The sequence below is a fragment of the Symphodus melops genome (assembly GCF_947650265.1).
Source record: "Symphodus melops genome assembly, chromosome: 10".
In the NCBI taxonomy this organism is placed as follows: Eukaryota; Metazoa; Chordata; class Actinopteri; order Labriformes; family Labridae; genus Symphodus; species Symphodus melops.
In genome coordinates this window covers 21485875-21507131 of record NC_136700.1, presented here as the reverse complement: position 1 = coordinate 21507131, position 21257 = coordinate 21485875, and the positions used below count along the sequence as shown (strand labels likewise).

At 39.6% G+C, this 21257-nt stretch overlaps 1 protein-coding gene and 1 long non-coding RNA gene across 2 annotated transcripts; one reads left to right on the top strand and one right to left on the bottom strand.

Moving 5' to 3' along the window:
* Positions 1-56: 56 nt before the first annotated feature.
* On the bottom strand, positions 57-14311 carry LOC306830027 (alpha-2-macroglobulin-like). Its single transcript, XM_079353244.1, has 35 exons — positions 14208-14311; positions 13931-14111; positions 13201-13354; positions 12898-12950; positions 12542-12562; positions 12080-12245; positions 11922-12006; positions 11682-11832; positions 11354-11471; positions 11169-11278; positions 10913-11080; positions 10181-10408; positions 9983-10046; positions 9340-9485; positions 9114-9263; positions 8852-8998; positions 8676-8763; positions 8436-8562; positions 7593-7818; positions 6976-7102; positions 6601-6722; positions 6213-6264; positions 6014-6097; positions 5181-5357; positions 4703-4778; positions 4155-4311; positions 3828-3902; positions 2837-2999; positions 2568-2755; positions 2044-2256; positions 1414-1538; positions 838-928; positions 691-759; positions 505-610; positions 57-139 (listed from the first exon to the last, which is right to left on the bottom strand). The coding sequence occupies exons 1-35, from the start codon at positions 14291-14293 to the stop codon at positions 84-86; spliced, it is 4350 nt and encodes a 1449-aa protein (XP_079209370.1). The 5' UTR covers positions 14294-14311; the 3' UTR covers positions 57-83.
* Positions 14312-15745: 1434 nt separating this feature from the next.
* Positions 15746-18020, top strand: LOC306830973. Its single transcript, XR_013780044.1, has 3 exons — positions 15746-16170; positions 17696-17773; positions 17943-18020. It is a non-coding gene; the product is annotated as an uncharacterized lncRNA (long non-coding RNA).
* Positions 18021-21257: the final 3237 nt, after the last annotated feature.

Here is a 21257-nt window from a genome sequence, read left to right as displayed (position 1 = left end):
TTAAGAGTGCATGTGTGAAAACTAAAAATTAAGATCCCTGGAATAAATATCCGATGACTTAATGTTTGGAAAGCAAGCCGCTCTCACACTTTGTTTCCTGTAACACAGGGGTAGATGTACTGAGTCTCAGCCTGGTCACCTGAAAGGAAAAAAGAAGAAAACGATCAAAAACAAATTACTGAGCCAATTAAATAAAATGATAGCTTTCTTGTTGCATTTAGAGATCATTGAGGGAAGGCTGTTCCAATCTTGGCTCATCTCTTAAAAGACCCCATTTATCCCTCAGGCCTAAACAACTCTGCATGCTAGAAGCCTACTTTTATTTGACTGTGAAGCAGACAGCTGTGCTAGAGACTCTGGCTACCTCTGGCTTTGAGCTCCCCAATCCAACCTGGAACAGCAGTGACTTTTTAGATTTACATATAAAAGGTACTTTAAAGACAAAGGCTGTGGTGTTTAGCAGACAGTCAGCCTTTGTCTTTAAAGAATGTAATTTTAGCTCACTTGGCTGGTAGTAGTCGTAGATCTTGACGACAGCTGGCTTCAAGTTCTGAACCGAGAGCTTCTGTATGAGCTCTAACTCATGATTGATGGGGGTGTCTTTCAGCAACTATTAGGAAAGAAAACAGACAATATTGTTAGAAACTAATGTGCAGAGCATTACTTATTTCTCACTTTGACTCATCTCACCTCCGTAAAATAAACTATAACATGATCTTTCTTTTCTTCCACACGATCCACCAGCAGGGCGCGTTTGAGCTGTGAGGAGACAGCAAATCATCATCACCATCATGATGACATCATTATCTCTCAAGTTAACAATGAGGTATAACTGACCTTCTTCAAAGACTCTGGGTCTGGGATAAATCCAGAGAGCATTTTGATATCCAGGATCACCATGTTTGTATTGCTCTCCGCTCCGCTGTATCTGTACACAGCAGTAAATTAGTTACTTAATACATCACTCACAGGGATTTATCCTGTACTCAGTGCACCGTTACTATAAGCTCCTTCATACAACAGTTATTGGCCTGACAAAGACATGATTAGACTGATGTTTGGAAGTCAAAATCAGTCATTGACCATAAGATGCGTCCTTTCATTTGTTCTCAACATTACAGCTTATACATGTACAGAGTATATGTATACATTTAATTTAGGAAAAAGGGGAAGTTTGGGTGCTGCTGCAAATATCAGGTGCCTTTTACTACAGCAGTCAGTAAGGCATTTTACTATGATACACAAATCAGGATTGTACAGCTTTTGAGCCCGCTTCATAAAAAGGCAAAAAAGTAAAAAGAAAACCTGATTCAAACAAACACTTAAAGTTTGTGTGTGGTTTGTAGGTACGCGAGTGATCCATTATGAAGTTATTTGGAATTTGGCTCCAGTTTGTGTAGAAATTTAACTTACAAGCTCTTGAATTTCAGGGAAAGCCTGCGTCTGTTAGAGGCGCTGCCACAGTCAGCTTCTGGTTCGACATTCACCATCAATGTGCGGACAGCAGTTGGAGTTGGGATGTTGTAATGAAGAGAAATCTGGAAAACAAGTTTACAACGATCTTCAACTCTTCTCACCTGATTTTGAAGCTGTACATTTTTTTCTTTGCAGCATGTAAAGGCCAAACATGTACTGACAGAAAATAACTCAAAGAAATTTGACAGATTCATTTAAACAGTAAAGCCTCATTGAGATTAAGAAGGTCTTTCCTGAAAGTGTCCTGATGTAAGACAGGCAGAAACACATTCAACATCTCAGTCACAGAGCAGAAAAGTATTATTAATATCTGTAACCTGATGCATCTTCAGTCTACTTTTTAACACATTTAAGAGACCCGCTCCCCCAGACACAAATCCTCCTGCAGCAGAGTCCAAGCTGCAGGAGCAGTGAACCTAAAACTTGTTTTCTCCTTTTACAAGACAGATAGTGTTTTGTGAATGGGTCACAGTGGAGACAGTAATAAAACATACCACATGTTCACCTGGACCCTCAAGAGGATTCTATTAGTGTTATCAGCACCAATTTGTTTACACGTTTACTGACCTGCGCTGAAGCACACGCCGTTCCCTTCACCTGCAGGCTGTACTTTTCGGCCCCGCCCTGCAGCACCTGCTCCTGGTAGAGCAGCTTGTTTTCTTGGTTCACGTCGAAGAACAGCTGCATGCTGGGAGACTGGATCGTCACCGTGCTGGAACCTTTTGGACTGAACACCAGGGTGGAGTAGAGAGCCAAAGCCTGGAGAGCCACCACTGTGTCCTACGACAAACACGAGATCAGTAGTATTTGTTATGAAGGCTTTATTTACAGGAGGAAATGATGGCTGACAAAAGCAATGCCAGAAACAACTAAAACTATAGAAAATACATTTAAAGAAAACAAAAGACTTTAGATGTTTTGTAACTGTGCTTTCCTTCTTCCCTTCCTGATGCATTTGTGTACAATCAAATTTGTTGGCTAACTTGGTTTCTAAAAAGAGTTTCTAGTTGAGTCACAGGCATGTCTGAGAACATTTTTTGTAGTGTATTTCTCTTCTAAAAAAGTTCACTTTGACTCTATTTCAGGGTTACCTGTGTGGAGGAGAAGCCTCCATAATAGTTCTGCTGAGTGGTCAGCCATCTGACGATGCGTGTGGAGTATCCCAGGTCTTCAGCAGTGGGAGAAGAGATGCTGAGTTTGGCCAGCAGCACATAAGAGGTGATCTCCACAGACAGAGAGGAGGTGTCTGTTGCGCTCCGAGACCAGTGGAGGTAACCTCCTGAAACACAAACACACTCATGGTGAGCTATACTGTCAGAGCTACGATACCAGAGGGGGTTCCTTGAGGGGGAAGACTCACCTTTTTGTATTGCAACTGTGTCAAGGTGTCTCAGAAGGTGAGCACGGGTCTCCATGTCACCTGCCAGGGTGAAGACGTACGCCAGCAGAGCGGTGGCGTAGGTGTTGCTGAGGTCATCGATTGACTCCCTGAGGCAGGACAGGCTGCTTTTCACCACAGGATCCTGCAACACGTTTAAGAAGCAACATGATCTGATAAGGAAGTAATCATCGTAATAAATAAATTAAAATGTGACGTCAAAACTCTGACATTTAAAATAATCTTGTTTTAATAAAGAGTCATCTGTGCGTCACTGAAATGGTACCAATGAGCACTGCTCATTTCTGCCCCCGTCTATAGACATGCTAATATCTGCACGTCTGACTGTCCTCCTGCACATCGACTGCAGTGAGCATGCATTAATGCTTTAATTGGGTAGAACAGCAGAAAAATACGACATGCTGGCCAGTGAAGGACTGATCATCTTGGATTTGGGTAAATGCTTGGATAAAGAAAACCTAGAAGACGTGTCCAGACTTATCCATCTCTTATTTAAAATTGCCACCATCATTTTCATGGTTAAGTGAAGAAAACAATTAAAGTTTGCGAGATACAAATCACATCAGCCTCCAGAGATTAATGGCACAAAAGGTAAACAGTCAGCAGAATCAGTTAAAGCCGTTTCACTGACTGACTTTCACTTTGGCTGTCCAGAGCTTCTTTTTGTGTTTTTGATGGAACCGTTTGTCCTGACAGAAAGCTCAAACCTCTGTTTGTTCTGAATGTGTCTCTTTAGTGAAGCACATGCTGCAGCTCCTGGTGCTCTACTGCTCTCTGATTGGTTAAATCATTGACAGCACACATCAGCTGTAGTCACCTACACTTTCTTTAAGATTTTAATTTGGGCATTCTCAACGTCCCTCGACTCCTCTTTTTAATTCAGTGTGACGTTGTTGTTTTACCTCTATAATATAACACACACAACAAAGCTGTTGAACAAGTCTGTACTTACATTAACAGACGAGTTCATCTCCAAGAAGGCAGCAGTGATGTACGCACTGAGAGTCACTTCATCAGAGACGCCGCCCTGAAGAGAGAAAGCAAACGGTGACAGGGATGTCCAACGATACAATAACACTGAAGTTTAATCAAAATTACAATTCTGCACACAGTTTTCTCTAAGCTGATAAGATATGAAACAAATCAGCTCTTCCGTATCTATTAACAGAATCATTTTCACCTTGGAAATGTAAATATGTGCCGATAAAGCCTTTTTTTTTTCAATTTGACCCACAGAGCTGACTGGTTTGTCATTTCTACACAGACAGTTTGTGTTTACCTTCATTCTGTTGTGGAAGAGTTTCCCCAACTGTTGGAAACATCCATGTTCCTGCTGTTTGCTCACCAGCCAAGACTTTGACTCTGAAATCTTTTCTGGGTCGATGAAGACGAACAACTGTGCTTTGGCGAAGGATCTCAGCACGAAAGCCGTCAGCCTGAGAACATGAAACAAGTTACACCAACATCTAAGTGAAGACTTGATTCTGATTGGCTGCAGGGTGTTCTGGATAATGAACCTCTTTACTCCCAATCCTGCCTTTGTTTGGTGCACGACATCCCCTTACATTTCCTGTCTCTCTAGAGAAGTAACAACAACAAGGGGCTTAAACATTTCTTTCCATGTCTCTGAGTAGTATCAAAAGATCGATAATGCAGCTAAAGAAATTTAAAGACTGAAAGAGTGTTTGTCCTGCACTACATCCAACCATACAAGGATCTTAACCTTACTTAGATTAGACATTCACAACAACAACCTGAATGCATAATGGAGAAATAGAAACATTTGTCTACACAGAACATGTGGATAGGATTCAGTAATGTTCTCACCAAGTGTTCCCTGATCCACGTCCAAATGTGCTGTAAGCTCCTCCATGATGCTTGTAGTTCAGCTGTCTCTGGTAGCCTGTTAAACAATCACAGATGAAAACAGATTGTACTGAACACTTTCAACAGGTGAGCTGATGTGAGAACACGACGGGAAATATTCAGGAAGATTCACAGAGAGGAAGTTTGAGGCGATGCTGACGTTTCGTTATGTCCCTCAGTATGCGAGTTCTTGAATTCAAGATTTTTTTTTGATTAGGTTTGTTTCTTAATTGGTTTAAAATGTGATGTTACTATGACAACCATTTGGAGACTAAGCTTCTATTGCATCTGTATAACTATCCTAACTGCAGGAATCTTTTGTTTTTAACACATCATGCAACATTTATTCTAAGTAAGTAAAAACGATGAGGTTAGTTGAAAGATGGAAGAGACTGAATACTTTATTTTTCGCATTCCTAAGAAAACAACAGATACACACCACTGGTCAGGAAGTTGCCAGCCTTTTCCATGATGGCCGGGGTCAGCTGCTGTGTGTTCTTCAGGTATTGGAGGATGTAGATGTTCGGGGCCAGAAGAGCCATGTTCTGCTCGCCACATCCATATGGCATCCGCAGCAGCCCGTCCAGGTTCTTCAGAGCTCGGCCCAGGATGTCACCTGAACAAAAACACAGACTTCATTCATTGCGGCAATTGTGGACACTTTCAATTTCACTGTAAATGGTTAAAAGTTTATCAAATCAGCAACACTGGGTCTCATGAAGAAAAAAACCCACCTACACAGTTTTCACATTCACCAAAGGTTTCTTATCCGGGATTTTTCCTCAGCTAAAAAGAAAATCTCCAAACAGTCGGAAGGACTTGTAAGGAAGATAGTGTCATCATTTGTTTTGGGGGTCTCTCCGAGTGGCAGACTGTGGCTTATATAGCACAGAGATTTATATTCTGGATGTTTGGGTATTTGATTAGATAAGGACGTTTCAGCACTTAGATGTGTGCAAGTAAACTTCTGAGACTTGACTGTTGATTTTGTCTTTACCTACAGCAACAGATCCCAGAAAAGAAAATGCTGGGGAATGTCAGAATTATCTAAAAAAAAAAAAAAAAACTGGATGAGTTGAGAAGAAATGTCTTCTAAGAAAGATTGGTGACTGAGGTTCATTGAGCTTTCCGCCACCTTTATTACTTAGCTCTTTTTAAACACCATGAATACTAAGGTCCATAAATCCTTTCAGGACAAAGCCACACATTGAAGTCTGTTAATAGCTGTGAAGACAATCACTCCACTGCAGCAAAGAGAAATCATCAGTTTACCCAGGACTGAAACAAGAGCACGGGCAGATCCTTGGATCACATTCTCAGGGAGCGATATCTCGACTTCCTCTGTCAAAGTCTCATCTGTAAACACAAAACAAATCCTTTACAGAGAAGAACAAAACGAGGACTCAGAATAAAATTCAAAAAGACCGACATGATGATGTGGGGAAGAATCTTTTGCTTTTTCCACACTGACCTTTGGGACAGAGCAGCCAGTTGTGGGTCTTGATCACCTCAGTTCCTTCAGCCTGAGGAGCAGAAATGATGTCACTTCCACATATTTAGCATGAGATGCTAATGATAATACTGTGATACTACAGAGAAGAAAAGCTGATCTCAATGTCATGTCCAGTCTCTTTTTATAGCCTGGTGCTATGATGCATAAACGCTGCTTTAAATTAGACACTGTATTCATTAGTGATAAAGACCAACTAATCCTTTCAAATACAAAAATAATGCTGTTGAAGACGCCTGACCCAAGTAAAAGCAGGGTGAGTGCGTCGATTAATAACACCCTGATACATCAGTTGAAGTTTCTCTGTATGAGTTAGAGATCCTTTTTCATTGTGCTGTAAGGTACAAACCTTTACAATGAGGGATTTTGTGACCACGTCGATGCGACCTCTCTCCGGCACGCTCACAATCTCATTGTTACATGAAGTGTGAGACGCCACAGCCTCAGCAGTCACAGACACGTTCATAACCCCTGAAGCAAAGGGAGAACATCAACAATATGCCAGACAGCCTGTTTACACTTGTATGAGAACATTTTTAAATCCATTTCAGTGTCGGCAAAAAGGTAACTTTATATACTAGTTTGTAGGGTTTTTTAGGAGAATGGTGACGATGAGTATAAAATTGTTTTTGAGCGGCTTGGTCTGACATGAACTCAACATTTTTAGAGTGCATGAGTGAAAACAACCAGTTTAAAAACAAACACAAATAGACTTGACCATCACCTAAAGCTGTGGCATCCATGATCCAGCTGAGGGTCTTGCGCTCGTTGGCACATAAACATGACGTGTACTGGTCACCAGAGAGGGGGGTGAGCGTGTAATCCAAGGAGGGGGCTGGAGTCACAGTGACCTGTTGAAAAGAGACAACTGTATTTTATCATGTTCAAAACGCAAACAACCATTGATCTAAAAAAAGATCCAAACAAGCTCTTCATAATGACATCGATAAGCTTTTCATCCAGAAAATAAAGTTGATTATGTGACTGCGGGTGTCAAAGGTTTTTGTTGACATTATTTTAACTGATTTCAGGAAGTTAAGAGACACAAGTACTTGTTGTAGTCCTGAAGCTATATCTGCTTTAATGGCGTATTTTCTAACAACTATTTACTACAACCTGTACAGACTAACCAGCAGCCCACCGACGCCCCACACCGGCTGTACTTAATTCTCCTGACACCTTTATAAGAGTCCAATTAAACTCAGTAAAAAGATGAAAACAGGATCCTCTCAGCGCAGCGGGGGTAAACTCCAGGTGACCCCGGGGGCTCTTGAAGATTAAAATGTTTGTCTCACTGCAGAAGGGATGCCACAGCATAATCTGACTATAAACATTGGTTACCATGATGCAGCTGGACAGGTAGTTAAAGACGGTCGCCTTCAGCTCAAAGTTCTCGCCTCGGATGATGGAGTAAGGCAGGCTGAGCTCCAGGAAGAAAGGCTGGAAGACGGTGAGCTTTTTACGAGGAGCTAAACCAAAACCCTGAGGTGACAAACAAAAAGCCTCCGTCTCCCAGGTGGTGATGGTGTCAGGGACAGTGACGGGCACATCCTTTGTTCCAGTCTCCCTGAAGCAGAAAAAAATAATGAACACAGGTCTGCATTATGACTTGAAGAAATCAGGAAATGTTACATTAAGTGTCACTCTGAATAACAGCATTACCAGTTTGCACAGTGCTTTCAAACGTGATGACAACCAGTTCATCAGCATCAAAGCAGTGTAGGATGGATCAACAAACAACTCTTAAGTCAATCCATTTTTATCAAGTTCTCGTCTCTTTTCTTTGATTGGCTGATGTGATCCTGCTTGGTACAGTAAATAAGACCTAAACTGTGTTAAGAAGCTCAAATCTTCTCTATACAGCCTGAGCTCGCCCTTAGATTTGTGTTTTTTAATAGTTACATTCCAGCATGTTGTTTTGTCTGAACTGAATTTTGGTTCCTCTCTCCTTTAGGTTTTCGAGGTGCAGTCTTTAGCCGGTCCACTCACCACATAGAAGGACGGCTTTCAATGGGAATCTCTGGTGTAACATAATGAGCTACTGAAATCACATCAAAACGTTTGTAGTGCTTATTGTGAAGTGCATGCTATAAAATGTAATCCTGCAGGTGTCACTGCATACAATCATGTGTAAAAGGTAGAAACTTTTTGGGACATTTTGCCAGGTGTGTGATAGAAGCTCACCCAACTTCCACAAGGTCCCAAATCCAAGTCTCAGGGAAAAAACTGCGGACAGTCTCCACAACTCCCTCAAAGCTGCCAGGATGTGCACTAGCCATAGGAAAAAACTCCCTGGAATGAAATCCATGTTCTGTATGGAAACCAGAAAATATTCCATCAGAACATGTTGTGCTTTAAATCTTTTGACAGCTTCTGAGTGTCAATGAGCAAGTACAGTACGATAAATGAAAGACAAAAAGTCACCAAAGCCCCAGTGGTATTCTTCTCCTCTATAGATGAGGCACGATGGTGTCCGAATAAACAAATTGGTTGCCATCTTCAGCCCAACACTCTAGATAAAACAAAGGAAACTTACAGAAAATGTATTAAATACAACCTTTTTTTACTTTTATATATTTGAAACATTTCATAAGAATTACCTGGAAAACATTGTAAGCATCATCTATGGCATGCGGTGGTCGATGTGGCATGATAGATCTTTTTGATCTCCCTGTCAGGCACTCTAAAGGGTCTTCAGCTGAGTATGGAATATGTGTAGATTTTCTGACTGGTAACAGATTAAATATCTGAAAAGAAAGGCAGCTGAATGAGTTTCCAACAGGGGACAAATCTGTCATGTTAAAGAGAGTCCCCTGGTTCTTGATGGAGACTAATAGACACTTGGTTTATTGAAGCATTTACCTTTTCTGCGTCCAGAGTTTTCCCGGGCTCTTTAATGAGGACGCTCTGGTCGACAGCGCTCAGTCCACACAGAGAGTCAGGATGGGACGTCAACTTCAGGATGTTTTCCTCTCCTGGGACAGCCGAGGATGGAGAAAACTCCAGTGACACCTGACAAAGAAAAACTGTCAGTGGGACACAGTAAAAGTGTTTAAGAAGCAAAGTCTGTGAGACAAAACACACTGACCTTGTGAGTGAAGCACTTCTCAGTGGAGAAGTCAGCACTGTGGGCGATCACCGTCTCACTGGGGAGGACAGCGTAAGCCACAACCTGGACGTCTGGAGACATCTCAGGGGACACTCTGAACTTGAAGGACATCTCGCCCTCAGTCACTGAAACGGACAGAAATATAGAAATGGTTAACAGGATACCCTGTGCAGAGCCGATACTTTCTCAAGTTCTCATGGTTGCAGAAACTTTTGCTGCATTGATAAGAAAGCCTAAATTTTAAAAAATTATATTAAAGATTAGCTGCAAGAAGGAGAGAACAGCAGTTCAGTTTCTTTCAGTTTGGTGTCACTGAAGTTAAACTTCTTTGTGTTCCTGAAAGTCCTTAAATTATTTCCCATGTGTTGCAAACAGGGAAAAGTGGTGTGCATTGTTTTTGTTCAGCCTTAGGGATTTTGTGCGTTTAGGTTTCCAGCAGCCTTAAAACAAAGTTAAGTTTGTGTTTGTCGAGTGAATAACCTCTGGGTTATACAAAAAGATATGAAATCCTGCCTCCCTCTCTTTCCAGTGAAGAACTCTTTAACCAGAGAGGTGAGACAAACAGTTACATACTGGGCCTTCGTGGAAAGAAAGTTCCTGATTCAAGCCAGTCTTTTAATACCTGATTTATCTTGGACTTCAACTTGTTTGAATCCTTGCCATACAATGGCTCCTCTGGATAAGACCTGTGGAGTTTAAAAGACACTGAATAAGTAACGCTCTCTCACAGTGACACCTCATTCTTATTACGGCAGATTACAAACTGTGCTTTTCTTGTTTGTCAGAAGAACATGAATAGACTTCCAAACAGTTCACCCACCAGATACATGACATCTGCAGAGCCTTGAGCTTCTCCGACTACAACGAAACGGATGAAGATTTCTGCTTCTGTATCACAGGCAAGTGGTTGATCGTTTTTCTTCACCTCCAGGGAGCTGATTGTTTTAGTTTCTGGAGCAAAAGCTTTGACCGAGGTCAGCGTGTGCTCTCCGGTTTGGTAGTACGGAGATCGATGCCCATCGTATCTCACTGAGGGTTTGCTGCTTACCTAGATCGTGGGGTGAAGTTGAGAAATGAACCTATGAGTGTTGAGCTTCAACCAAGTATTATTTCAGAGGAGAGGGTGGGAACTCAAACTGAAGTTATTCTCATTTCACATCATTTTGGGTTTATAATGTAAACCTCAGTATACAGCTTCACAACCCTCTGTGTAACTTACTATGACAACATGGGAGTATGTGTGTAGTGATGTCAGATTGACGTCTTGTTTTTGTGCGTCTATATGAACATACAGATCCCTAAAAGGTGTAACAGAAGTATCACATAGTCTGTTCTCGACGTTTTCCCTGCAAAGAAACCAAATCCTAACCAACACGATTAACTCGACAAAACAGAAAGCTGTAGATTCCTGTTCATAAGACGCCAAAATCCAGTCTGAAGCAGATATTTGTGCATAGAGATGATCAGTAGCAGCGTATTGATCATTTAGGTCTAAACCTGCGCGTGTTTTGATGTTGTCTTAGTTTCTAGTGCAGTTTCACATCGTACTTACAAGAAGCTGGATGTCGTGTTTAAACTCAGCTGTGCTGATCGTGAAAGCTGCGACACCTTCACTGTCAGTTGTGAGATTCTGCAGCAGACGTGACGACCACCTCTCTCCCTCAAACAAGTGCACCTTCATGCCAGGGATGGGTGTGTTGTCGTAAGTCACAGCTTTGACCTGTTAAAAGCACAAAGTTGCATGACTAAACGAAAAGCTGAGACTGTGCTCAGGATCTGATGCACGAGTGAGGAGAGCGTGAACTTACTTTTCCCTCCACATCTGATCCTTTGTTGTAAATCTCGGGTGTGTCAATGAAGAAAACCTTTCCGATGACGTAGGATATATCAAGTCTCTTCTGATTATGGTGTGAAATACCTGTACAAGAAGCCTCAGTGTTTAAGCTCAAAGATATAAACAATGAATAGACTTCAAAACAAGATTGACACTTGCCTGTTCCCTCCTCCTCCACGCTGGCCTTGAGTTGCAGTGAATCTCGAAGCACTTTTTGGTCAAGTTTTGTGAAAGTTGACATCTTGATAAGAAAAGTTGCACAGCCGGTCTTATCCGCCTAAAAAGTTTAATTTAACAGACTAATTAAAAATCAAAATAAGGACATTGAGGTTCAGTCTCCAGTTTTGTTGGAGCTTGGTTCAAGCTGGAAAACAATCTTCTGTTCTTTGTTTTGGAATGATAAGACAGGAGCCTTTATATACTTTCTTCTGTATTTAGAAGTATGTTGAATGTCAAGTAATGCATGTAAGGTTCCAGCAGACTCTACCCGTTTTATCTCCGTGTGAGATGGGGGTGTTATCTCAGGGACACGAGCTGGATTATCAGGGGTGACGTCAAAGGTCCTTGTATAATAGTGACTGAGAGGTCGGTGCATCTCAATTTTAACATTTCCTGGGACAGGCTGCCCGTATGTATATCTACATAGACAAATTAAACATGGCGTTTGAATAGAGACATTTTCTGTTAGTTTGTTTAAGAGTGAACGAATGAAAGAAGCTTGACTTACTTTGCACAAACTACAACTTTGATGTCTTCTTGTCCGATACTAACTTCACCAGCTGCATCTATTTTGACTTCAAATCTCGGCAAAACTGCAGACAAAAACATTTTATTATTGCTTCAATGCAAACGTATTGAAATAGAAGGCATGGAGAAATAACTCACCGTATTTCTCCACCTTAAAGTTGTGAACAATTTTCTCATCCCCAATCGACACAATGACACTGTAGGTTCCTTCACGAGCCTCAGAGTTTAAGGAGTAAAACAGCTGCAATATTTTCCCATTGGATTGTTTTTGTAACCACTGTCCAATCCTGTTGTTGGCTGAATCCTGTATATGACGAAGGTGCAAAATTAAAATACAGGAGAAACATGTATTCAAAACAGAATAAAGCCTGGACCAAACTGCAACTTCTCTCCCAAGTGACAGCATGAAGCTCATTTCAGTCAAAAAAAAAAAAAAAAAAATTCATTTTCGCTCTGCAGCGCAGTTAGGGGTGCAAGGGAACACTTTGAATGATTTGTAAATTATACATCTTTTTGACATGTTTGCACAAGTTAGTGTGCGTCATCTTTTTGTGAGACAGGTCCTGATACATCGAAAAAGGTGAGTAGATGTTTTCTTACCTTAATTTCAATGACAGTGTACTGTGAAAAAAGAAAGCTGTATTAGAGGACATTTTGATTCTGTCATTGTTGCCAGTGTCTTTGTTACATTTCATTTTCCATAGAAAAATCATTGCGTTTCATCATTTCCAGTTTTAACTGGCAATTAAACACTGAATTTATTTTACTCTTTGAGGCTTCCATCATAAACCTAGGTTGGCTTTCTAGCGAGTTTCAAGACCAAACTGCTAAACATTACATTAGAGCAATACATCACGTTTAAGTGTTTCAGTAAATCTATTATAAGATCAGCCCAAGTACCAATCTTTAGATTGATAAAATATAATAATCCAGGAAAAGGCCGTTTACACTCTTACCAAGCGATTGACAGGTCTCAACTTGCTGTCCAGAGAGACGACTCTGAAATTCACTGAGAAATGTGCAAAGAGATATGAAGTTAAAAAACCTCATCTTCTGAGTATTACTTTCAATCCACCTAAACCTTGCACAAAAAGGACATTTGTCTCTAGTATATCATTTCTTTGTTGTGGTACCATTTAAAGGGGAACACAAATGTCCTTACATTGTTTAATCATCAAGCAATAAGTCAACCACTCAATAAATTATAAACACCTATTTTACGTCATAAGAAATTGAAAGCCAGACAACTATCTAACAACCTGTTTGTCCTGGGAGGTAGATCGGTTTATCCGTTTGGATGAATGTGCTGGGCTGGTAGGCTTTGAGCAGAACTTTTCGGACTTCTTTTGAGTTAAACGTTGCCCCGCGGACCTGCACCTCCAACATCCGGACTTCCTCTTGAACTGAAGGAGCCTGTGAAAGAAGGGTACATTTTTTAGTGTCTTATTGTTGCGAATGAAAACAGGGAACTGGACCCAATTGTAGTGTAGAACCAATAAACTGCTTAGATTATAGTAGTCCCCAGTGTTGTCTTTACTCCTGCCTGTTTTACCTTCCTGTTGATTGTCCTCACCTGTGTCTGTGTTTGATTACCCCGGTCTATTTAATCACAGTGTTCCTTGCCTTGTATAAGATTTCTCATGTTAGTGTTTCCCCATTGATGGAAATTAAAATTTAATCTTTTAAATTAAGCTCCAGTGGGTAAAGTGATGTGACATTTTCCAGATAATATATTAAACGTGTAACCGCTTGATGAGGGCAGGGAATAGGCACAGAATCAGAGGTTCCACTTTGTCTACAGGGGACGCCAAAATAAACATAAACCGAATATTGCGCACAAGGTTTCAATAGTTGTGAAAGCTGATCATTTCCTTGGCACCCTGCGTTATGATTCTCCATTTTCAGAGTCCGTATTAAGCCATTATATGGCAGTTTTTAGAAGTTACAACAAAAATTCCACAGAGGATTTAAGCAACAAAAAAAGCTGACCGTAAACTTAATGCAGGTATGAAACTCCTGACTGGACGTTTCCTCCATGAGAGTCATATTCTGCTGCAGGGACCTCAGAGATACAGTCATCACCAGGGTCTCATTGGGCTTCAAGAGGCTCGCACAGAACGGCGTTTCAGCTCCAGCCTCGATGACTGCAGGAATGGTGACCATGAACTGCCTGCACACAACAAATTGAGCATCAAAGTATTAAACTTAAACTAAACTTACAATCAAACAAAAGTGTGAATTTTATCAACAATAAAAGTGAACTTACGGCCCTGCCACTGCTTGATCCACACACATCAAACTCAGGTAGACAAACAGTGTCCATGTTAACGTCTGAACCCCAGGACGACCCATGGCTGACTGTGATGAACTCCAAAGACCACCTGTGTTATATAAGGTCTGCCACAAATTGACGCACCTTTCCGGAAAATAACACACGCCCACTTATTTATTCTGGGCGGCTTGTTATTCAATCATTACGCATAAATGAAGCCAGTTCAGCAAGTCCTGTTTTTTTTTTTAAGTCGGAAGGCCTGCATTTAAGCAACAATTTTTACTATATGTCATATTAACGATCTGAGAGCGCAAAAAGTATACATTTCAGGTATACTTTCTCTCCTCTTGCCTCAAACACACGTTGTGAAAGGTATGACGTAGGAGCGCAGTTGTCTCACGATAAGTCCGCAAGCGGGTGTAAAATGGGCCCAGAGCATCTGTGTACCCCACTTGAGAAAGGTTCAAAGCTTGTAAAGCCAATTCTAATGGTTTACAAATCTGTGTGCATGGAGTCATAAACCGTTTGTACAGTTTTGGAAACATACAGTAACAACCAAATCCAAGAAGAAGACAGAGAGGACACAGTGTGTTAATAAAAAGGAAAAAACATAAAAATAAAATGTTATTATTGGTACAACTTAAAATGTCTGTATGTAAAAACAGCTAAAACAATTAAAATAATATAGCTGTAAGCTGTGATATTATTTAAAGATATTTAACAGGCAAGAAGTGATGTCATACTGTAAATAAGGGTGGATCTACTGTATCTCTTTATTTTTAGAGAGACACATATATACACACATATAATTATTATTATACTTATTATTATTATTATTAGACGGTGTGTTGATTTAAAAATTTAAAAACAGATGAAGAGATAATTTTGGTTATTGTGGTTGATCTGAGATATAGCCACTCAACTCAAATTAGGGTCTTAACCAACCACTAGGTGGCACCATTACGCCGAGTGATGGAGAGGTCACTGAGAGTGGCTCAACTTTGTTTTTGAGGACATTTTTAAAGTCGCTCTTTAGACCTACTAAACTAGTTTGTGTCTTCTTTCTTTGTTCTTCTATATTTAGACAGACATTTAAAAAAAATTTGGTTGATCAAGATTGATTTTGTCCAGGGGTTATTTTGTTTGTAATCACTCTCTTTATTTAGACACAACATAATTTCACTGTTAACATGGATTAATACATTGGATGTTGTGCTTTATTTTTGTTGATTTATGTTGAGTCCAACATTTTATTTCATGGTGTTTTTTTTATTTACTTTTTTTTAATCTTGCATTTTTTACTACACACATAGCTTTGAATAGACAGGTCGAGGAAGATGGTCAAGTACTGATTGTATTTGTGGTGGCTCTTTTTTGTACTGTGTGCAGGGTAAGCTTTGTACCCTAAAAAAAAAACTAAACAAGCCAGACTCTGTTTAAAAATGTGTCAATCATTTCTTATGTTTTCCTCATCAGGCTATTTTTATCTTAACAACATCAATGTCAGACCTTATTTGTATTTTCCAATATTACATGAGTAGTTCGGTGTCAATTCCCGAAAATAATTTTAATTAATGGCAATGAAATATCAACTTTTACAATCTGTTTGCCTGTTGTTGGATCTTCCAGTTTTCTTCATTATGACGTGAATTGATGGGAGCTTTTGATAGGAATTAATATAGAAAAGTCGTAGTTCTGTTTTATTAACTATTGATTTTTTAAAAAAGGAATCTGCCGTATTAATATCGTCTTGCTGTATCGCAGAACATCACGTTTTTTTCTCTTCTAGATGTGTCCATGTGCTTATAAGTGCTTACATCTAAAACGTCTTTATTTTCAAGGGCGATTGGCAACACAAGGAGAAGCAAAATTTCTTTTAACAACCTATCACTTTAGAGGTGACTGCGATGTATGGACATGGTATGGACCCATGCAGGAAGTGACAACATAATTTAAGGTATTTTAAGAGTCACTTAGAGTTATGTATCAGGTCGCCGTGCATTTAATACTGATAAACAACTGTGTTGAGAAGTCAACTTTTATTAAATGAGTTGGTCTGTTACAAGGTGCACTTTCCCCAAATGTACTTTTCTTACTCTACCAAGTAAACCACATATGAAGCTTAGCGAAAGTTCAGTAAGGAAGACTTTAAGTGATCCACCATCAGGTTTCTCAGTCACTCTTTTCACGCTGTCATTTTCGAGCTGTCAGTTTGGGCCGTCCGTGGGTTCATCAGCTGTTCTGTCACCGGACCTCATCTAACCAATGGCGCAGCGTTCCTCCTTCGTTTTCGGCCTATCATCGTTCAGCTCTCCTTTTAAATATGATCCTTTTTCTTCCCTAGTTCTTTCAAGCTGGCTTCGTGCGCCCCTCCACCTCCCCATCACCGCCATCTTCAGAAGCAGAGTCAACTCCCATCAATTCTTCTCCAACTCGGTCTCATCAAATCATCAGTCCTGCACCACCAGGGTCTGGACTCCATGGGGGGGATCTATCCTAATGACGAGCAGGACTTCATCACTAAATCGCATCTTCCACCCCATAGAGTCCAAGCGCCAAAACATTCTGTCAAATCTCATTCTGTCAATCACTTTTTCACTGTAATAAATTCATTCTTAATATCACTTGTCTCTCCTGATTGAAATACATTTAGTTTCTTTTAAAATATTACGAATTTTTTTTAAAAAAGGCTCATGCTTATTATAAAGAACAATACGATGTCCAAACTTTAAAGGGGTATTTCTTTACACAGGGGGTTACTTAAGAGAACAAGCCAGAGTCTATTCAAAATTCTGTCACTTTAGTGATGTCACTGCTTTACCAGCTTAAAACACTTTGTGTCAACATCAAAAAAGATTTATTTTTGACAGACAAAGAATTGCAACAGGCCGGCTATACCTTTTAACACAACTCATCAAATATTGTGGTTGAAAAATAAATTTTAGATTGGGTTTGTTTACAGATGTGTCGATCATTTTTATCCAACAGACTTTCCTCTCAGACTACACTCGTCGTTTATTGTCATTTTGTCATTGTCAATAATGTCAAATTTGAAAACTACTCTGATTTGATAGATTGCCATCAAAAACACTACATGATAAGATGTTAAATTATATGAAAAGCAAAGATGTATTAATAGTCAGAATTCTCTCAGAAATTTGGCTCAACTGACTCACTTTTTGCCTTGTGTGGAAAAGTGCTAGGTGATATAAATAGTGAGTTCTTACTACTTTTAAAGTTTTTTTGCTGAACAATGTTTTATTCCTAAGTTTAAGTGATGCATATCGAGATCTGTGTTTTATTCTGTGACCGTTCAGAGGTAGCACCTCTCTAAAAATCTGAATGTGATTCCATGTTGTTCTAATTTTATTGACAGTGGTAAATAAATAACAAGGCAAGCAGTGATCTTTGACCTTGTTTGCACTTACGTGTCATGTGGTGACAGCCCCCCAAGTCCTCCTCCCTTTCTCTGGCCTGTCCAGATCACATGCCGACGTCTGATCAAAGAGGGGCCAGCATTTCTTCTGCAGACATCTGTCAGCCTGAGCAGCCACTCTGGAGTAAGACACCACTGACGATGCAAAAGGCCTTGACTTTTATTTTTATTATAGACAGATTTATTTTTTCTATAAAAATGACATTTTCTTTTGGCTGCACACAAAATGAATGCATATGTACATTGGTGAGTGGATGTAACATTAATCAAACTGCTTCTGATTGCTCTGACAGGCCAACAGTCCTAACAGAGTCAAAGACAGTGAGCTGTGAGAGTAGTCGGATCGAGGGAGGCGTCTCTTCAGGTGAGAAGATTTCCGCCATTTGTTTTCGTTTATTTGTCTTTGTTCCACTCGTGGAAATGTTCACAGTTTATCATAAAAGAAAACTTATCACAATGTTTTCACACCCCATGCTTTGGAAGGAACCATAGTGTAAATATTGAGGAAGGAAGGAGCTGGGGGGAGAAAAATCTTATTTTGCCTGCCCCTTACTGAAACACAAGTGAATAGAAAAGCAGGGCTGTCGATAGTGTCAAATCAAATGTCTTGCCATGTCCCTTTTCCCGCTAAAAATGACAACCTTTTTTGCTAATACTGCGTTTTGCCCTCTAACTGTAAGTTACATCTAATTTCAGTATTCATGCCTAAATAAATAGTCTGTTGTTGTTCTCTCTGTAATCCACTTATTAAATCATTCTTTCAGTTTTTTTCTGTAATCTACAGTAAATATTTGTTTCTAACTTGGAGATTAGAGAATCATTTTTTTAAAAACACTAAAATACGTGTTGCTTTGGTTCTGTGTGTAAAAATATAAGAGGCCTCACAACAAATAATTATCTATTCTATTTCCTAGTATTATTTCATGCTGTTAGATTTTTTTCTCCCTTTAATTGATTAAAACTTGCTCAAAGCTTTTTAAACTTTTTTGCTATCGATGCTGTTTATATTCCCTGTTTTCCTTTCTTTTTGGAGCTGCTGTAACCAAATTTCCCTCATTGGGGGATCAATAAAGTTTATCCTTATCCTTCTGCATCAGTGAAGAGTAACACATTGCTCTTGATACATTAACATACTGCAGCCCTGTCTCACAAAAGAAGACGTTGTAACTGGATCTTTTTTTTTTTTTTTCATTTAAAAAAAAAATCCCTCCATAATTAATGCTTTTTCTGCCGCAGATTCGACAGCGGCTCTGCTCACAGGGCATTTTAAAAAGCACACGAATGCTTTGACACGTTGATTCAGCCTCAACCACTCGTTGCTATATGGAAACAGCCAAGAGCATAAGACCTTCGAAATCCCCTTCATCCACATTAGTTTGAAGTTTAAACCTGCTGTCTGCCACTCTCAGTTCTTCTCAGTGTTCTCAACAGAGCCTGTTAGCATAGCTTCAGATGTTGCTTTTAGATGACATCCCGCCCACTGATCTATGATAGGTCTATAGCTTCAGTGGGTTGAAAACATGAGGAAGTAGCAATTTAGTTACACTCCCTGGCTCTGCCTCTAACCAAAGAAGCCTCCGATGACACAAAATGACGATTTTTTTTCATCATCAGAGGCTCCTTTTCAAAAAAGAAAAATGAAGCTTTCCCGTCTCAGTGAAAAATGAGGGCCGGATGCAAGACCATTCAAAAACAGTGCCAGGTTTCCAATGATACAAAGCTTAACTTAAATGGGTGAAGTATCCATTTAAGAACTGATCTAAGTTGACTATAAGAAGAAAAATCACATAGAAGGTAAAAAGTTCTGAGTAAAATGATTTTAATGTCATTGCAGTAAGCTGTACTGTAATAATTCTTAAAGACATTTAACAGGTAATAAGGGTGATGTTTATATAAATACTGTAAATAAGGGTGGATATATCTGTCCACTTTTTGCAAAGACCTGAGTGCATCAACATTTTTAATAAATTATCTTAACATTTTAAACCAATTTTGTCTTTGCGTAAAACAAACCAAGCTTATTTGTAAAATATGTTTTTTTTTGTGGACATATTTAAATTCTCTGACTTACTAACCTCATCTCTTCTCCACTTCCTTCTTCTTTATTTAGACAGATCGTTAAAAAAAAATCCCTCATGGATTTCATGTAATATCTTCTCTTCTCTTCACTAATTTCCCCATTTTTTAAATCAGGGTGGGTTATTTGTGAATGTGTAATGCATCCGACAACATTCAAATCTACCATCAATCTGTTTGTGTGTGGAAGATCAAAAGGATTGCAGCAATAGCGCTTTTCTGCATAGGAACCAGAAGAACTTGGGTTATCCATTTCTCAAGACGTCACAACAGATGTGGAAGCAAAATTCATGCAAGTTTAAAAATAATGGACTCGGACACCTGTTCATTATTTTTTACATCTTTAATACCCAACAAAAACTACACGGCACAAATACCCTAGATCCTTGAAGCCCCAACCTACAAAGCCCACCCTAATGCTCCGAAAGGCCAAAAACAGGGCAAATTCAAGGCAGAATTTAACCCAGAAGCAGCTTAGACAAGATTTTTTGGTCTCTTAGGCTTCCTGACATGCTCGCAAAAACTGGTGTGATGGTCAAATACATCAATAAACACAGGGCATTTTTTGCATTTTTCGTTCTGAGGCCAACTTTGACAGATTCTAATGCAGAGACAATCTGACAGAACAACTTCTTTTTTGGCCCAGCTAATCTAAAGTAGTACACCATTCCAGGAAAAAAAATCTAGTTTATACAACCACCACGTTCAGGAGATACAGGTTTATGAGTGTGACACAAGTGTCATTTTTTTTCCATTTAAAATCTCAGTTTATGCAAAAACTAAACCATCCAGGCATTTTCAGCACTACAAAGCACATAGCCAGTGTGTAAAGGCCTCCTAAAAATGCCTTGGTTTAAAGGCCATTCCGCAGATAGTATGGTATTTTATCAGATATTTGGCCAATCTGGGAATAAATTCCTTACCAATAGATTTCTTCACAAACGTGTTCATAAAGGTGTCTTATAACACATTAAAAAACATTTTAATCCAACTCCCATAGGAAAATCTGTGAGAGCGGCTCAAAGTCGGGGTACCTGGAATAGTACTTTATTGGTACTATATACTTATTGGTGAAAATTTGAAAATGTTAACCTTTGCTTTTGGTAGCTTGTGAGGGGTTAAACTAGGGGTTCTTTAGGATTCTGAATCCATTGCAAACATTTGTTTTCAAAAAAGTCCATTCCTTGGTGGAGAAATGGCCACGCCCACTACATGTAAATTTACGACAGCTCTATATGTTGATTTTAATATGTCGAATACTAGTTAAAAAATATACTGCACCACATTGCTAAATGTATTTGGGGTCCAGGTCTGAGCTTTCTTCACACTCTACTGTTCTTAAAGTGGGGACTGGGACCCCCTGGGGTTCATGAGACACTGAGAGGGGGGTCGCGAGATGCTTTCCATCACCAAATACAAAAGTTGAATGATCTAAAATTTCATATCTTACCCATTTTGGTGGAAAAAAACCCATTCAAATATTAGTTGAATTTTAACTAATGGTTCAAAAATGGTTAGCAGTGGCAAAGTAA

Excerpts from the sequence above, each read along its gene's own strand:
- LOC306830027 (XM_079353244.1), bottom strand. The coding sequence starts at position 14,293 with ATGGGTCGTCCTGGGGTTCAGACGTTAACATGGACACTGTTTGTCTAC. Across the intron at positions 7,103-7,592 it reads ACCTGTCCAGCTGCATCATG|GTCACTGTGACTCCAGCCCC; the intron begins GTAACCAATGTT and ends TCTTTTCAACAG. Across the intron at positions 1,539-2,043 it reads CGGCGTGTGCTTCAGCGCAG|ATTTCTCTTCATTACAACAT; the intron begins GTCAGTAAACGT and ends CTTGTTTTCCAG.